The sequence below is a fragment of the Biomphalaria glabrata genome, chromosome 7 (genome assembly GCF_947242115.1).
Source record: "Biomphalaria glabrata chromosome 7, xgBioGlab47.1, whole genome shotgun sequence".
NCBI classification, from domain to species: domain Eukaryota; kingdom Metazoa; phylum Mollusca; class Gastropoda; family Planorbidae; genus Biomphalaria; species Biomphalaria glabrata.
This window is the reverse complement of record NC_074717.1, coordinates 12,124,639-12,143,911: the sequence shown is the minus strand read 5'-3', so window position 1 is coordinate 12,143,911 and position 19,273 is coordinate 12,124,639. Positions and strand designations below refer to the sequence as shown.

General features: G+C 37.4%; 1 protein-coding gene across 3 annotated transcripts in view; it reads right to left on the bottom strand.

The window, feature by feature from the left end:
- The window catches only part of LOC106052027 (low-density lipoprotein receptor class A domain-containing protein 2-like), a 192,096-nt gene that overhangs the window by 53,597 nt on the left and 119,226 nt on the right, over positions 1-19,273 (bottom strand). For all 3 annotated transcript variants that reach the window (XM_056035286.1, XM_056035287.1, XM_056035288.1), the window contains exon 4: positions 5,716-5,777. In XM_056035286.1, the coding sequence (XP_055891261.1) occupies positions 5,716-5,777 (62 nt within the window). The remainder of the gene's footprint in view (positions 1-5,715; positions 5,778-19,273) is intronic.

Sequence of the window (19,273 nt, the reverse complement as noted above, 5' to 3'; positions counted from 1 at the left end):
AACTCGACTGTTTACGATATCCACAGTTATAAACTCGATTGTTTACGATATCCACAGTTATAAACTCGACTGTTTACGATATCCAAACAGTTATAAACTTGACTGTTTACGATATCCACAGTTATAAACTCGATTGTTTACGATATCCACAGTTATAAACTCGACTGTTTACGATATCCACAGTTATAAACTCGATTGTTTACGATATCCACAGTTATAAACTCGACTGTTTACGATATCCACAGTTATAAACTCGATTGTTTACGATATCCACAATTATAAACTCGACTGTTTACGATATCCACAGTTATAAACTCGATTGTTTACGATATCCACAGTTATAAACTCGACTTTTTACGATATCAAAACAGTTATAAACTTGACTGTTTACGATATCCACAGTTATAAACTCGATTGTTTACGATATCCACAGTTATAAACTCGACTGTTTACGATATCCACAGTTATAAACTCGACTGTTTACGATATCCAAACAGTTATAAACTCGACTGTTTACGATATCCAAACAGTTATAAACTCGACTGTTTACGATATCCAAACAGTTATAAACTCGACTGTTTACGATATCCACAGTTATAAACTCGACTGTTTACGATATCCAAACAGTTATAAACTCGACTGTTTACGATATCCAAACAGTTATAAACTCGACTGTTTACGATATCCACAGTTATAAACTCGACTGTTTACGATATCCAAACAGTTATAAACTCGACTGTTTACGATATCCAAACAGTTATAAACTCGACTGTTTACGATATCCAAACAGTTATAAACTCGACTGTTTACGATATCCAAACAGTTATAAACTCGACTGTTTTACGATATCCAAACAGTTATAAACTTGACTGTTTTACGATATCCAAACAGTTATAAACTCGACTGTTTTACGATATCCAAACAGTTATAAACTCGACTGTTTTACGATATCCAAACAGTTATAAACTCGACTGTTTACGATATCCAAACAGTTATAAACTCGACTGTTTACGATATCGAAACAGTTATAAACTCGACTGTCTACGATATCTACAGTTATAAACTCGACTGTTTACGATATCCATAGTTATAAACTCGACTGTTTACGATATCCACAGTTATAAACTCGACTGTTTACGATATCCACAGTTATAAACTCGACTGTTTACGATATCCACAGTTATAAACTCGACTGTTTACGATATCTACAGTTATAAACTCGACTGTTTACGATATCCACATTTATAAACTCGACTGTTTACGATATCCACAGTTATAAACTCGACTGTTTACGATATCCACAGTTATAAACTCGACTGTTTACGATATCCACAGTTATAAACTCGACTGTTTACGATATCCACAGTTATAAACTCGACTGTTTACGATATCCACAGTTATAAACTCGATTGTTTGGTTTCGACCCACACTGAGCCATTGCACGTTGAGTTTGTTAAGATTTCAATACTCCGAGGTAGCTGAGCGGTAAAGCGCATGGATTCCGAACTGGGGTCCGGCGTTCGAATCCTCCTACTTACCATTCTTGAATCAAGTTGAAATTATGCAACATTATTCTCAGTCGATTACAATATACGAATCTATCCAAAACATTAACCAATTAATTAATCATTTAGTGCTAATTTATTAATTTTGTTTTAAATAGTAGAGAGCTAAACCCTGTAAATTTCAGTAAACGGTAGGCTTTTTCCCTTAGATAAGTTTTTTTTTTTTTGTTTTTTTTTTTTTGCTTATTTAAAGTTTTCTTTTTTCTATTGCTGGTTGAGTTCATTTGGCTTAGTTGAGAATAATATTTGACTATTTTTTTTTTATGAAACAAATAGAGACTAAACTGATCCTGTTGTTTTATTTTAAAATGACCAATAGCTGTCTCTGACGGTAATGAGCCAGGGCGGAAGATATGCCTTTCAGTGGTGGTCGTGGTGGGGGAGGGGGCGGGTGAAGGATGGGGACAAAGCCCCAACCAGGAAGCAGCTGCCCCCTTGGAGAGCTGGACTAAAATTTCCGGCTGTCTCTCAAGTACAAAACATTCCCTTGCGGCCAAGACCAATTAGGCCCAGAGAGTGACCACAGGCCGCCAAAAGATACTAATGCAGTGGTACAATGACCCTGACCCATCACTTTGACAATTGCCATGTCTTGGTGCTCAGTGTCGGCGCCTCGGGAAAGGTGTGAGCAAGGTCTGTCTGTTGAGCATTCTGATAACAAACGTGATTTTAATCAGAAGAAATAGAGACTAGAAGAGAGTCACTCCATCTCATTGTGGCGCTTCAGGAAAGTTACGGACATGGCCTTGGTTTCCCCTAAAACCTTTGTAACGTTATTGTTTATGTTCGTTGCCATTTCAACGAACTAAATTTTAAAGTCAAGTGTCGCGTTTCAAAAACATGGAATGGAAAATGATTTGAAAAAAATAATAAAGAAACTATTAATACTTATCGGGAAAAAAGTAAATCATGAGTCAAAGAGTCAATGTAAATGTTACTCCCCTCCACACTTTGTTGTTCCCTTACTTTCATGTGTTTTTATTTCAACATTTAAAGGTTCCTCGACTAAGTCTTCACTTTGAAAGAGGAAAATAAACCTGTGTCGCCATATATTAATTTTGGTGTCATGATTTAAAAACGATTATGTTCTTTTTAAAATATTTGGACTCAAGTCTTTGTTTAGAGATTGCAAACTTTAATGTGTTATCTGTGCCGCGAGGAAGTGGAACTATCTATCTATATCTATATAATTCTCTTCTTCGCTTAAGAGTTTGGACGAGCAAGAAGTTCTTTACTACTTACAGAATTACTTTACGAGCCTTGCGTGTAGCATAGTCATAAGTCAAAGTATATCATAAGAATTCTGTTTCCTATAGATCACGCTCAATAGCAAGAATTACCAAATGTTTCAATCTAACTTTGAGAATTGTTGACCTCATCAGTTTAAGGCGCGAGAAGCTTCTTTCACCATATTACACAATTACGGCTAATGCATAATGCCATTTTTATTTATCGCGCGTAGGATTGGCGTTTTCCATATTGAATGACACCCCACAATGACAATTTTTGTATATATATTCCGTATATTTTAAGGACTTTTTCGTATCTTTTGCAATTTCGGGAGATTTCCAGGAGCTCCTGGTAAATCGACAGGAGGGGGTGGGAAATCTGTTTTTAAGATATAAAATGGTGTATTTTAATAATTTATACACCTTGAGATAGCGCGGGTCCTATAAAAGTGCGGGTCCTATAAAAATGCGGGGCCCACTGCGGTCGCATAGGTTGCAGTGGACCAAAGCCAGCCCTGCAAAAAAGCGTCGACTAGTAAGATCTAAATTAACTGTTCGTATATTACAAATGCAAGGTAAATTTTGACTACGGTACAAGGAAGTAAGCTTTTGGTTTCAAACAATGCTGCCCGTAGGACCAGGGTTTCCATTGTCGACATTTTAACGATGGTGTCATGTGACCTAGTGGGATTTCCGTGGGCCCGGGTTCGGGAATACGAGGTTGGAACTCTTTCGGTAAGTTAAGTGTGGAAACTCGAATTGAGCTATACAATATCTAATGTTATAGAGTATGTCTATTACAACAGCTTGTGGTAACGGCGAACATTAGTAATGCACATACTGTTTATTTATACTATTAAGTCATGTAATTCAACTAGTTTATATGCACAGTAATATTAATAATGGAAAAAATAACAATTTTATCCAAAAGAACACTTTCACATTATTTACAAATTATTATAATTATTATTATTAACGTTAAAAATTAATGAAATGTTGTATTAAGTGTTATCTTTCTTAAAATATTTCATATTGTGATATTTATTTCGCTAACCAGAAATAGAATTTTAGAACAAAAAATACAATGAATTAATTTGAAACATTAAATTCTTAGTGTCAACAAATTTTCTCCTTATTAGAGCCCGTTTGGGCTCCATTGGTTGTGGTCCCGGGCACGACGAGCCCCCTTTGCGAACTGGTTGCTACGCCACTGTTTTGGCCAGATCAAGGACTGTTCAGGTCGGTGTTTCCTCAAAATCCAGAAGTTTGTAACGAAACATAAACTGATTTTGAATTTTGATTTTCTAGATCACTTTATAGACAACGTACTACTGAAAATGGTACATTGTAACTCGGTAGTTTAGGTTCCATTCAGATTGAACTCCTTCACCACTATTTAGGTCATGTACGTTATACCTTCTGTGGGTCACTCGATGACCACAATGGTCAATTCTAGTCATTATGAGTACAAAGCCCGTGAAGAGCTCTCCCACTGACCCCAATTAACGTTCCGAGACTTGGCCAGCAAAGAGCTATCGATGATGAAGGAGCAGCAAATGATCTACCGTCCGACGTACGTCAAGACCTCACTTAAGTCTGTGGCGGTACCATCGAGTTCGCTTAATGGACATTATTGTTGCGAAGGTTCCTACAATGGCATTCATGTGAAGCGGCTCATTTAGTATATCATAGAATATATCGGATAATCTTTTACCGTATACGTTTCCATTGGATTCTCTTTTACCAGACTAACTCAATGATATTTATTTGAAAATATGTTTTTTTCCTTTTAAATGGTATATACGACTTTGATCCAAATCATACATTTGGTTAGTTCTAGAATCTACTTGTTCTATAACTACTTTCGTAGATTTTTGGGGAGCGTTTACATAGTAATGACAATAATTAACCAGCATTTACGTATACAGGACAACAGAGTGTCCCTTGTTCAGCGAAAGACCTCATCAGAAGTGACCCTTGTCCAGCGAAAGACCTTATCAAAAGTTAAGCTATAGCTAGAAATGACGTCAAAAAATTGTATTATAGCTAGGAAAAAAAAAGTAGTGCTTCAGCTTTGATAATAGCAAAAGGTCTGTGGTGGCTACTGATGTCGTTATCTATAGTCGAGTTAAAACTAAAAATTACGGCATCGAAGGTTTTGTGATAAATTCTCATCAAAAGTTGTGCTCCAGCTACAAATGACGTCATCAGTTTTAGCCGCACCTAGCCTAGATGGCGGTGTTTGAAATTCAATTACTAGACATTTCATAGCATAAACAAGTCATGCGGTAGTCTAGCGAAAGAGTTTATTTAGAGAGTTTAATTAGTCATTCGTTTACCAATCTTTCGACTCAGGACCGGACACAACAGAATGCGACAACACATGTACCGGAAGCTCAAAATTGGAACCAGTGAAATCTGCCCATGTGGAGTATCCCCAGAGAATGCAGACCACGTCCTCCAAAACTGCTCTCTATACCAAGAGGCCCGTATAAATCACCCCAATAGAAAGGAAACTATATGGAGAGCTCCCTGATTTGGAAACCACTGCGCAGTTCATCTCATGTATTGGTCTAGTCATCTGAACACTCCAACATAACAATGAGAACGAAGAAGAAGAAGAAGAATTTGTTTACCCTCTAACACTAATACTTAGCCACTCTGCGTACAAATGACAGGATACAAAACTCTTTGGGTAAATAATGGACAATATTTCTTGATTATTTTTGTATTCAATAACTAAATTGTCAAAGAGTTAACAAAACTATCCATTCACATGACCCATAGAGCTGAAAACGATGTCATTTAAAAAAAAGGCCATTTTTACTTTCTTTGACAAAGGCCAGCAAAAAAAACAACAGCGCAACAAACACGCACACACACGTACACACACACGTACACACTCACAGAGAATAACTTACCTTCACTATATGCTGTAATAATAAATTTAAAACCACGTCCTACTGGACCATCGGAATCAGTTCTGTTGAAGAAAAAATTATGCATTTATAAACAGCGTGAACTCAACATATACAAATATATAGAATAGAATATAGAATATGAAAACGTAGCTTTTTCGTCCGGTTCTGAGGGTAAGTAATAATCACTCGCATGTGTCACCACCTCAAAGCGGGTAGCGTAATGTAGAATACCCTATACTCCCATTTAGTGAGCTAGACTGAACAACAATCATGAGTCTTGGAGGGAATTCCTCAAACCTTCAACTAACCAGATACTGAGGGTGGACAGTCAGTCCAGAACGATGTGTTGATTTAGTTAGTTTATAGTTGTGTTAGAAATCAGTCAGTGCATAGTTAGTTAGTAGTTGGTAGTTTAGTCACTCTCTAAGTCAGGGTGTTCTCAACCTGGGGATAGATTGACAGTTTTTCAGGGTTCGCTTAAGACCATCGAAAAAAAAAAATTTTTTTTCCCATTCTAACATGTAAAACTTGAGACAAATATTTTTTTATCCATTGGAAGTTACTGTTTTTGTTGTTAGATGTTTCGGAGAACGGAATCAGAGTTGATTTCAAACATTTTATTTGTCGCAGCCGAAATATTTATAACAGTTTAAGTGCTAATTAATGCATAGCGTATCGTTGCGCCTGGTTGCGTTGTATACGCTTTGTATTGTCGTCTTAAGTTCAAGAGTCACAATATTCTAAAGTTTATTAAAATAATAATGAAGATCAAGGTTCGCCACTTTTTACATATGCATGGCCTGTGTAGCCAATCACTTAATAACTGTAGTAAATAAACTCAACTGTGTTCGTTTTGAAAAAGATTGAACAGCTCATCCATGAAGATGAATTTTAATACGAAAATTTTGTTTAGAAATGCATAGCGCATTGGACAACATGAACCTTGGATAAACTTCTACTGGTAGCAGGGCAGGATAGCATGGGTCTCCCGTAGTGCTCTGGTAGGAGGCTTTACAGGAATTGTAAGACATGTAAATGTTGGCGAGTTAAAGATGAAGCTCTCTCTCTCTCTTTGCAATACACGTAAATCGACCTCTCAATGTATAAGAGAAAGTTGGTTCATTTTAGGAAAGTATAAAATATCTTAGGAAAATATTAGTGGTGTCTGCACAGATGGTAGTATATTGGTCTGGATTTCAACATATATATAGTTCGTCCATCGTGGTTCGATGATGACCACTTTGTCATCCAGGGGGCTGAGGGCTTTGCACTGGGGTTTTATGCCTCCTCATGTGGCTGGTGAGACCTATGTGAGCCCGGAATGTTCGGCCGCACACTGGGCAGGTTATTCCAGCTGGAGCTAGTGTCGTTTGCCTTGCTTTTCTTCTCTGGCGTTTTTCTTATGCCAGCATTGTTCTTTTTGTCTCAGCAACCTGTGCGCCAGTTTTCACAGCGCGACGCCTTGATGCTCTGTCATGTGCCTCTGTCTCCAAGGTGCCTGGGTCTGTGCTGAACGCCTTCAGAGAAGCTTTGAGGGTGTCCCTGAAGCGCTTTCTTTCAACATATAGTACAGAATGAGTCACCAAAGCTTTTCGGAACTCAGTTTGTGATTCATCGTCGAATATAATAACGAAGACATGGATATTAGAATTACAAAAAGCAATGACAAAAAAATTCAAGTTGGCAAACAGAATCGGAGGAAAATAATATTTACATTTTTGTCAACCTTATCTGTTATCTATGAGGAAAATGGCATTAAACCTGTCAAATGAAAAAAAAAAAAAGAACGATAACTTTGTGAAAGAACATTTGCGCATACATGTGGACCAAATGTCATTCTCTTTCGAAATCTACTGAACCTCCCATTAGCACGTGACAGAAATGTAGCACAGAGTAAAGTCAAAGTTGAAGATGTTTGGCAGACAGAAATAGTTTATTGATCTCATTACTAGAGATGCAGCGAAAAATGTCTCTATATTTACACAAATCTGGATAGATGATGATGATTCAATGTATGTGAAAAGTAACCTATAGATTCTAGTTCTCTCTCTCTCTCTCTCTGACAATTAGTTTGGTCAGCTATAGACTGGACCGAGCCTAAGCCATAAGTAAATAAAGCGATCTCCCAAAAAATTCTTTGTCCTAACGCCAAGAGTTTTCAATGGTCCTTGCAGCCTGGCCTTTTAGTGTGACAAGTGGGCTGGGGTCTGAACAAACAGTATAGTGTCATTAAGTAATGAATGGAATGTCGACTGACACTCTACAAGAGCTCTCAAACTGTAGACTCAAAATGAGCACAAAATAAATAATGTATTAAGATTACTCCCTCATCTCCCCGCCCTATTTTCTGTTTCTGCTCCGACAAAACTCTGTTCCACAATAATGACACAACCGTAAACAAAAGATTTATTGACATATCTACAGACTATTCGATTCTCAGTGTCCTTAATGTGGATGTGTGTGTGTGTGTGTTTAAGTGACAAGGGGGGGGTTAGAGAAAATAAACAAGAGGCCCTCAAAGACACACTGCAAGACGCAGGCAATAATAGAGAAAAAAAGATTTGATGACAAAAAGAGACAAATAGAAAACAAAACAAAAAAAAAAAGACAAAAGACAAAAAAAAAAGCAAGTGAGACAGAAAAAGAGAAAAAAAAAACAGACCAGCAAAGAGAAAAGAAAAACCAGCAAAGAGAAAAGAAAGACAAGCAAAGAGAAAAGAAAGACCAGCAAAGAGAAAAGACCATCAAAGAGAAAAGACCAGCAAAGAGAAAAGAGACCAGCAAAGAGAAAAGAAAGACCAGCAAAGAGAAAAGACCAGCAAAGAGAAAAGAAAGACCAGCAAAGAGAAAAGAAAGACCAGCAAAGAGAAAGACATTCTACTTTAGACTGACTCTTGAGATCTTCTCTTGTAGACCCTAACATTCATAAGCTATGAACAAATCCCAATTGCCATCTCTATGCGATTCAAATGCCACAAAAGCAGCTCCAAGATTTAGCCCTAAATGTTGACCAACAACCGATTTTTTTTTAACCCAGCACGGTGAAAGCCTAATGAACAAATTTAGATGTCATCCTCCAAGTAATGTACAAAAGGACATTAGTGACAGGAATGACCTTGTGTTCAAAAATGGTATTCAAACTCCCAAACTTATAAAGACAGGTAAGCCTGCACAGACTGCACAGTATGTAATGTATTTTTTTTTTTTCAATGATTTCATTCTTCCCCTTCAGCCTTATAATGGATTATAATTTCAGACTGAGTTGCTTCAGAAGCTCAGGTAATGGCTGGTTCTACAAAGTATTGAAAGATATTCGGTCTCAATGTGGACTTTTAAGCTTGCAGTCACACAGCACTACTGGGCAACTATATCACTTTTTTTTTTATTGAAGTATCTTTTATTTTTATTTTAGAGCTCTTTCTCATTTGGAACATATTCTCATTTGGAACTTATTCTCACTTGAAGCTTTTTTTTAAACTCTTTTTTTTTTAATCTTGATTATTTTAATATTTGTATGTACAACCAATTCTCACTATTTTTGTATTCACAGATTATTCTTCCCTCGTGCTTAATCTCTCCTCGCACAATTTATCAATTGGCGTTATTCAAACATGGGTTATATTATGCAGTGATGCCCAAAATACGGCCCGCGGGCCAGATCCGGCCCTTGACGTGTTTCCATCCGGCCCGCCGAAATGTCGGCACAAAGTGTAGAAAATCCGCTACCACCCTCCCCTAGAGAAAAGGTTGAAAATGTATCTTTTCCTACGTTAGGGCCCTCAATTTTTCTCCGAATGATTGGTACCATGACTAACATTTGTGCGTTTATGAGATTAGACTCTTAATGTAGAATTTATAAAAAAAAAAATAAAAAATGTCCTTTCTCTTTTGGCAGACTTTGATAATAAGCCAACATATTTGAGTTGTAAATAAATTGTGGCTGTTTAAAAAAAAAAGACACGCAATTATAAAACAAATTTGACGTCATTTGAATAAAAAAAGATTGTTAAACTACGTCTAGAGATTGGAAGATTAATGTTAATATTTACCAAAAAGAGACAAGAATATGAATCGTTGGTAAATCAAGCTACAGTGTTGCTCATGTTTTAGTAGAGAGATGAATTCGTTTTCTGACGCATAAAAAAAAAGATACTACTATCCCATTAATGAATGTAAGTGCTAAATCCACGGGTTTCTTATCCAATAGTTTCAGGTCAATTTTATTTCGTTTTTGTACCTTTCCTTTATATGGCCGCGACACCGGTATCAGAAAATTAAATGGCCCGCAGGTCGATTTATGTTGGGCATCACTGGGTTTCAAAGTAATCCTTCGCTCTTCAAATATTTTCACTTTGAGCATTTTCTCACATTTCTATATTTCAAAATAAATTATGTTTTCACATTAACCCAGTACAAATTTTCAATATTTCTAAGTACAGTCCATGTTAGTTCAAGTGACAGAAAGAGAAAGTGAGCCGATCTAGAAACCACCTGAAGAAATTTGAATAAACAGAAGCGTACATTCCAGAACATCTGTTCAAATACTGAGACTAAAAGGCCATTGCTCTGTCCCATTTATTTATTGATATTGTAAGTCTCAGCCTTCATTCATCTTTGAAGTTTAAACTCAGAACATGGTAAATAAGCTCAAATATCAGTTAGTACGGAGACTAACGGCTTGTGATCAGTGCACCCAAGTAGAAAAGTAGAATACACTCTTCCGGTCAAATGTCTTTCACCTTCCCCCACCCCCACCCCAAATAAAATAACCGACTTTATAACTTTGTTTTCTTAACTCTTGATACATTTTGTGTACTTAAAAAAAAACTCTGCCAGGCTCTAGACAATGAATGTTAAATAAAATCATTCAAAACTTTAATGAATTTAAAAAGTTGCTAAAATTATTTCAAATAACGATAACAATTAGTAGAATGATGTCCCTTGCATTGTCACCAGTTTAAGAGTGGCTATTACACTAATTACAGGATTAGGATTTTATAGCAAGCGATTTTGTAATTTGTTTTTTACAAAGCTTATATTAACTCCATCTGTCTGTCTGGTAAAAAGTTTGAACATATTTTTTCTCCCATGTCCCATTCTGGGATTAAGTACCTATTGGTTACTTAATTGTTGGTGATTAATTATTTTGTTTAATATGGAAATAAGGGGTAGTCATTGTACTAAATGAGAGATGTGGATGTATGTATGGATTTAATCCCCTTATTACGCTTTGACACGTTTTTTTCTCCCACTTCCCATTCTCGGATCAAGTTGAAATTTTGCATAATTATTCATAGCCGATGATAATACACGAATCAATCAAAAAATTTACCAATAAGCTAATCACTTAGTACTAATTAATTATTTTTTTGTTTTAAATAGCAGTTAGGGAGCTAAGCCCTGTAATTGTCAGATGCAAGGCAGTAATTAGCGGTTCTTTCCCTTAAGTTAGCTTTATTTTTTTAAGTCTTCTATTTTTCTCTTGTTTGTTTCTCTCTTGCGTCCTTTCTAAATGTTGATGAATAAAACAAAGTGCAGAGCATTCACTGAGAGTGTATAAGAAAACTGGGACTAGCTGAGGAGGTAGCTATAGAGAGGATATGGACCAGCTATAAACTAGGTTTGAATTAGCTATAGAGAGGATATGGACTACCTATAAAGTAGATTTAAATTAGCTATAGAGAGGATATGGACCAGCTATAAACTAGATTTGAATTAGCTATAGAGAGGATATGGACCACCTATAAAGTAGATTTAAATTAGCTATAGAGAGGATATGGACCAGCTATAAACTAGATTTGAATTAGCTATAGATTTTTGTCACTGACTAGCTGTAAACTAGCCATGTACTAGTTATAGAGTAGTGGAATTAATGTATACTATATCCTTAGTGGCTTTGGGCTAAATGTGACTGGCTATAGACAGGATACTGACTAACTGTGAACTGTGTGGAACAAATGGACTTAAGAAAATGGACGCAACAATCACGTGGTATTTCGTATTTTAGGAAACTTTTGACTAAATCTATTTGTTTTGCCAGCTCTGTTCATCCGCGGGTCTTGTAGACGTTGAACCGGATGTGAGCATCCAAGCGTGGAAAAGTAACACAGACGTGCGAGATGTCAAGAGACGAAGTCTTGCCACCAGCCACCCTGCACGAGATTCTTTTTTTCCTTCTCTGTTTCCCGCCCGTTGCACCTATTGGTTGCCTCTTTGTTTAGCCGTCTGCTTATGTCAACAAACATTACAGTTGCTGCCCCTTTAGTTAAACAACGGCCAAAGTTAGAAAGAAGTATTTTTGTTTTCGGCCTTCCCGCCCCCCTTTCTTTTTTTTTTTTTTATTAAATTCTACAATGGTTCTCACATTTTAAGGAAGAAATTTTATATTCTTTTATTTTTCAGCAGGCTTAAACGACACAGAATTGAGGCGTCGTATAGTGATACACTCTTAATATGACACGAAACGATACGTTCCGATACAAATAACTACACCTGGGGTATCTTTATGTAACACGTTCATGTATTCTTTCTCTTTACCTCAACGTTGGTATCCAATGGTGGATCATTTAAATACACACACACCATCTCGTGTTACAAAGATTAGTTTATGATAAGCATATCTGTTTTAAAATGCTGTTAATTTCAATTTATCAATCAGTAATAGAGTTTAAAGCAAGAAAGTAAATAAAAGAAAAAAATATATGAATGTAGGTATGTTATTTAGAAGATTTGCAAAAACTTCAGTAAAACGAGCTGTTTGAGTCATGTAGGTATCCGGCTCCGCCGAATATCAAATTTTAATATCCGATCATATCCGGCTCCGGCCGAATATCAAAAAGTACTATCCGGTGCACCCCTATTTAATATTAAACACGTTTTGATACAAAGTATTTAACTACCAACATTCATTAACAATGGGAAAACGAATATTCTCATAATATTCTCATTATCTGTTTCACTTCATTGTCTCAGTTTTTCTGTCTCTCTTTCTGTCTCGTCTGTCTGTCTTCCTTTCTTTCTGTCACATCTGTCTATATCTCTTTCTTTCTGTCACATCTGTCTATATCTCTTTCTTTCTGTCACATCTGTCTATATCTCTTTCTTTCTGTCACATCTGTCTATATCTCTTTCTTTCTGTCACATCTGTCTATATCTCTTTCTTTCTGTCACATCTGTCTATATCTCTTTCTTTCTGTCACGTCTTTCTGTATCGCTTTCTTTCTGTCACGTCTTTCTGTATCTCTTTCATTCTCCATATTTCAATGCTTAATCTCTTTTTGTGTGTCCGTTTTTGTCTCTTCATCTTTTCTCCTCTATCTCTGTCTCGGTCTCTTACTATCTCTTTATATCGTTTTTTTTTTCTTTGTTCCAGTTATTCTGTCTCTCAGTGACATAACAAGGTACCCGTGGGCCCGGGTTCAAGAATATAATGTGTTGGTGAACCCCCAACCCCCCTAAAGACGAATTTAGTAGAAGACAAAAACAAAAGTTTGTATATTATCAAAAGACATTCCAATGCAAGTTTTAAATCGACTTTATACAAGTACAAAGTATTATCCTCAAGGGCTTAATGGGGCCCCAATTAGTCAAGAGTCATAAAACGCATGAAACTTCTAATTGCCATGATTGTTACGTCGCAGGCTGAGGGCCCCTAATGAACCTGTGCCCAGGTTTATTGAACCCCTTCGCGAAATGGATGCTACGCCACTGGTTCCAAATGCGATTTATGTGATGCGGTGACGGAGGTTAAAATGAACAGAAAGACGGCCTGAAGTTTCAGCCCCGAGATAAGCGTGCATGTTTTAGTGCAGGATTTATGATGTCTTGTACTGGTCACATGACACTCTCGTTATCAGTTGGCCATAGAGCTTCGTTGCTTAGAAGCAATTTCTTTTTCAGCATATGCCTTCTAATTAGGGAAAGTTTGTATCTAAGTATGTACTCATCTTTCAGTGCTGTCAGTGGAGTAGCTCGTGATTTTAGGGTCCCTGCATTTTGACTTTCGAAATCATAACATGAGATAATGCACTTAATAAGTATATAAGTCTAAATTCCAGAATATAAGCACAATTATTTTTTAAAATAATCACCAAGACTCTTTTAATGAGTAATACCGTTGTTTATTGCGAGATAATGCACAAGTGAAAAATCTCGATTCATATCGCCTCATGTTGTGCTTTCTGTGTAGCGAAGGCATCTGTAACATCATGTAGATCAATGTAACATCAGTTAGATCAATGTAACATCATGTAGATCAATGTAACATCATTTAGATTATTTTAGATCAATGCTGTTTGGTATTTTCGATTTAATATTTAATGAACCAAAAAAATTCGGACATTCATTTGGGAGCCCCCTTCTCATTCATGCACTTCATTTCAGTGTTCATGCCGACCATTGACCAGCTGACCAAACGACGGAATCATCCAGCACGACTATTATAACGCAACCAGAACCAACATAAAAAACATTCCCATTCCCACCACCACACACGCGCAAACATTAACACCTACGCTTACGAACACACACACATTTACACCTACACTTACGAACACACACACATTTACACCTACACTTACGAACACACACACGACTCTCATGTTTGTGAGACAAAGTGTCACGTGACAACCTATTAGGCGAAGAAATAAATATCCGGGGGGGGGGGGGGGTTGAACTGGTAATTTTTATTGTTGAAATGAAATCTGGTGGTCTAGTAAGGTAGATGTCTCAGTCTCATGCCATCTAAACGTTTCACACAGGCTTTATCTTTCCCTAATTCTTGTCGGCAGGCCATATTGTCATGGCTGGTGAAAAGAAAAAAAAAAAAGAAGGAAGGGTGGTCGAATTCTCTGTCAGTACTCCTGTGTGAGGTCCAAAATAAGTGAACCAATAAGTTATCTACACAAATGAAGAAGTCTAGTCTACATTCTAATTCTAGATCTAGGCTAGACTATATCTAGAACTAGTGACATTAGTCAAGAAATCTAGATCTATTCTAGATTCTAGATCTGGTCTAAATCTAGACTATATCTAGAAAACTAGTCTAGAAATCTTGATCTACTCTTGATCTAGATTCTAGATATATTCTATATTCTAGATTTAGTCTAGATCTATAAATTATATCTAGATTTCTAGATCGACTAAATCTAGACCAAGTCAACAAAGCTACTTATTCCGGTCTTGACTGAGTTATAGGCCCAAAGGGGCTTTTTTTTTATTATTATTATTTCTAAGAAATTGTTCAGGAGAGGTACGTATCTGGGAGCAGTGGCGTCACTAGGGGATTGCTAGGGATGTGGTAAGCACCAGGGGACACCATTTGGGGGTGACACCCAGGTTGGAAAAATGATATCTTATACGAGTCTTTTCGATGACGTGTTGTCATGTTTGCTTTTAAGTGAAAAATAACGCCAAATGATTTTTAAAACATTATTACTTTAAATAATATTTAAAAAAAAACTATGGCTTGAATATTTCTGGTCCTTTGGTGAATTCGATAGGGGCCGCCTCTGAGTTTGTGTAATAACACAAACTTCTTTTGTAATCTTGTTTTTATTTTCGTTCTAGGTTCAACGTCAATTTTTGACATATGTCACAGTCAGCATGTCCTATAAAAACCAGCGACTTCATTATGCTTTGTGGGCATAGATTTTGTAAAGGCACAATCGCACCGTATCGCGTCCCGGATATGGCCCTCTGGTCGTAGTTTGGACATTGCTGTCGTAGTAGTATTCTTTTTTCTTCTCAGTAAGTGTCCTGAAAGTTGAGTCTAAGACTCTTGGAACTCTAGACACATGGAATCTTGCCTCCATCTGCGTGTCTGAACTAACTTTTCTGTCTGCGAAAGATCAAAGCAGATGTACATTTTCTTAAAGTTTTAACCTACTGTTGACCCTTACTGACAATATATTTTGCACAGACCGTCTTTGCATATTATGACATGTTTATTCATCTGTAGAGAAAAAATAAATAAATAAATATATATATATATATATATATATATATATATGTTAACCATCTTTTTTAATATGTATACCCATGCTGCATGTGCATGCAAGTATTTGTACAGAGCGTAGGCTGACGAGGGCAACAACTTTATTGTACATTTTTATGTGTACATAAATATTTCTTGCTCGGAGTTGACACTAGGCTCTTTCACAGGGTGTCAGCCTCGTGGCACGCTGCAAATTGGTCATAATGAATGCCAATGTCGTCTCGCTTTCACATGCATGACATGTGTCAAAGTACGTCGTATATAGAAAACACACACGCATGCACCTACACGCCATCCCCCCTACTCCCCCCCCCCCCACACCACCCACACATACTTGATTACGTGGGCACTCAACGAACGCCTCACAAAACAATGAGAGAATTAACACCATCGCTATAATTGGAACCTTCATTCAGCTTGGAAGGTAAATAGCAGGATGGCGAGAAGTCTGTACGCTGTTGAAAGAAAGAATGACAGATGAATGAAATAGTGCGGTGTAACTCTTATAGCCAGGCTCGCTGGTATTATGGTTTATGTAGCATTGATATCTAGGGTCGGATTGACGTCAATGCAAAACTGTGCAGCCGCTCAGGTCCTCAGTGGGTTAAATTTACAAAAACGTTTTTTCTTCCTTCACAAATATGAGACCTGCTTTTAGATCAACTATTATAGTTAAGTGCTGTTATATTAAAGATGGAAAGGGCCTGCGAAAAATCATTCACAGGGCCTCAACTTACTAAGATCTAGCACTGTGCTTAGGAAAGAGACTATACACATGAGAGTTCCTGTTTTTAGGCGCCGAGATAACATAGTTGATAGTGGAATAAAGTCTTTACCACGTGACAAAAAGAAACACGGTACAGAATGTAACATCTGACAAAAAGTACTATGTGAAGGCATACATGTGTCTAGAGCAAACATTTACTGACAAATTTGTGCATTTTTCGCCCTGACAGTTTAGTTGTATCGCATAAAGGAAGGGTCTCTGATTGCAGATGTCATACACAACAGAAGCAGAAACATGGGTGAATATGCAACGGCGCCTGGTGATCACATATGCCCAACCTGCGATCGTAGCTGTGTATCAAGGATTGGCCTCTTTAGTCACACAAGAAGTTGCAAAGGAAAAAGATCGTCTCTCGTGACGAAAAATGCCACAGAGTTGTATCAATAAATTTGGATCGGTCATGTAATTATTTTTTTTAAAAGATGTATAATATTCTAGACTAATAATAAATAAATTTGTGCGATTAGAAATAGTTTTACAAATTGGGTTAGTTTAGCGCTATTTCATGCTTTAAGCTTTCTGGATACGCTATGATCCTTTCACTTATCTGGACCAGTTGGTAAAATTGGGGGGAGAGAAAGAAGGGGGGGGGGGTAACTGTAAATTTTGCCGTGATCGCTTTTTTCATGTATTTATAAAAATAAGAAAAAAAATTGAATGACTTGAATTCGAACTCGACATTTCAAGCCACCTCAAGTCAACACATTAACCACTTTGCCAGCGAGGTGCTTATGAAAATAGAAGGTATTATAGTCATCTATTGTTCTTTAAAGCCTTGACCTATTTCTGTCTACAAATTATCAAGAAGACTAATTCAGCTTATACCAACACATCAGTTAGTTAAACTTTCTTTGTCTGATTAGATGCCAAAAAAAAAAAATTAATAACCAATACTTAATTAAATAATGTGTTTTTTTTTTTAATTCTTTTTTTTTTTTGGTCAAGAAAAAGAAATATTGTTTAAAAATTTCAACTTAATCCGAGATTGGGTGTGGGAGAAATAACGTGTACACATTTTTTAACAGGGAGACAGAGTTGATATAAGCTTTTGTACAAATATTACATTATAATGGGTCACATCCAGGGGCGTAGCTTGGAATTTTCCTTCGTTAGGGGGGGCCCTGCATTTTGCGTAATATTATATTTTTAATGTAAAAAAACACTCATTTGGGGTCCCGGGGGGATTTTCTAATTCTTCCCCCTCCTCTCCCCACTCTTGCTACGCCACTGGTCCCATCTACCAATCTTTGAGTGTTGCGTGTGGGACGTTCAGTTCTCGGCCTCTGCTCAACCCTGAACGATATTGCTCCCTAAAAATGTCTCTTATTCAACTCACGCGCTCACGCGTGTGCAACCACACTGGGGGAGAGGGGAGTGGGGGGGGGGGGCTGGAATAGAGAGAAAGAAATGTTTGTTTGTTCTAGACACACACACGCACACACAGACAGACAGACAGAGAGAGAGAGAGGTGAGTAATAGAAGAGTCAAAGAACAGAGAGGCTACAAGAAGGAAAGAAAGAAAAACAAACGGAGACAGGGTCCGTTCATATCTACTATTTTCTTAAGTCTGGAGCGTGCAGGTGTTCCAGTGAGGTGTCTTGACATGGTCTGACAGGGTAGGCCATTACAGCTCAGTAGAATTACTTACTGCACTTTCGGGGGCGTACCCAGTGGGGAAGGTGAGAGAAGCGGGGATCCTAACGTCCGTAGCCATATTTTAAAGGAAAGTCGCTGCGAAACTTGAAGTGGGCTGATGATTTGGAAAGCTTTCATTACCTATCTAGATCTATCTAGTGCACCGCCCCTGTTTGCTTCTATTTTACAAATCCAATGGGTGTAGTGACGGAGACGAAGATGGGTGGCATCTTGAGTATCCTAACGAAATGTGAGCTTGCAATGAGGGGGGTGTAGGAGGAGTAGGCCAATAAGGGCCAATGATAAAAGGCCTATAAAAGTTTTCTTTTCACTTAAAAACCAACGTGGAAAGATACCATGGCATGTGACATGCAGATCAATGATGACAATCAAAACAACGACTTTTGGAGAAAAGTTATTTCCTTCGCTCCCCTCTTCTTCTTTTTCCCAATGTGCACCAGCTACCCGCACCCGCTACCCGCAGTTCAGATTCTTCCGATTCTGTACCAAAAGACTTGACTATAACCGACTTCTTGTGAGATGTCCAGTCTTTTTAAAGCTTGGTATTTTCAACTAGATCTGAGAAGTTAGTAGACTCTTCCAGGAAAACATTTTATTTTTACTTTTATTTTTTTATACAAAGTTTATATATCAACTCACTCTGGCTGCCTGTCCGTCTGGTACACATTTTGTACACACTCACTCTGTCTGCCTGTCCGTCTGGTACACATTTGGTACACACTCACTCTGTCTGCCTGTCCGTCTGGTACACATTTGGTACACACTCACTCTGTCTGCCTGTCTGTCTGGTACACATTTTGTACACACTCACTCTGTCTGCCTGTCCGTCTGGTACACATTTGGTACACACTCACTCTGTCTGCCTGTCCGTCTGGTACACATTTTGTACACACTCACTCTGTCTGACTGTCCGTCTGGTACACATTTTGTACACACTCACTCTGTCTGCCTGTCCGTCTGGTACACATTTGGTACACACTCACTCTGTCTGCCTGTCCGTCTGGTACACATTTTGTAGACGTTATTTTCCCACTTTCCATTCTCGGATCAAGTTGAAACTTTGAAAATGTATTCATTGTCCTTAACAAAACATTTCGATCAAACATTAACCAATGATAATT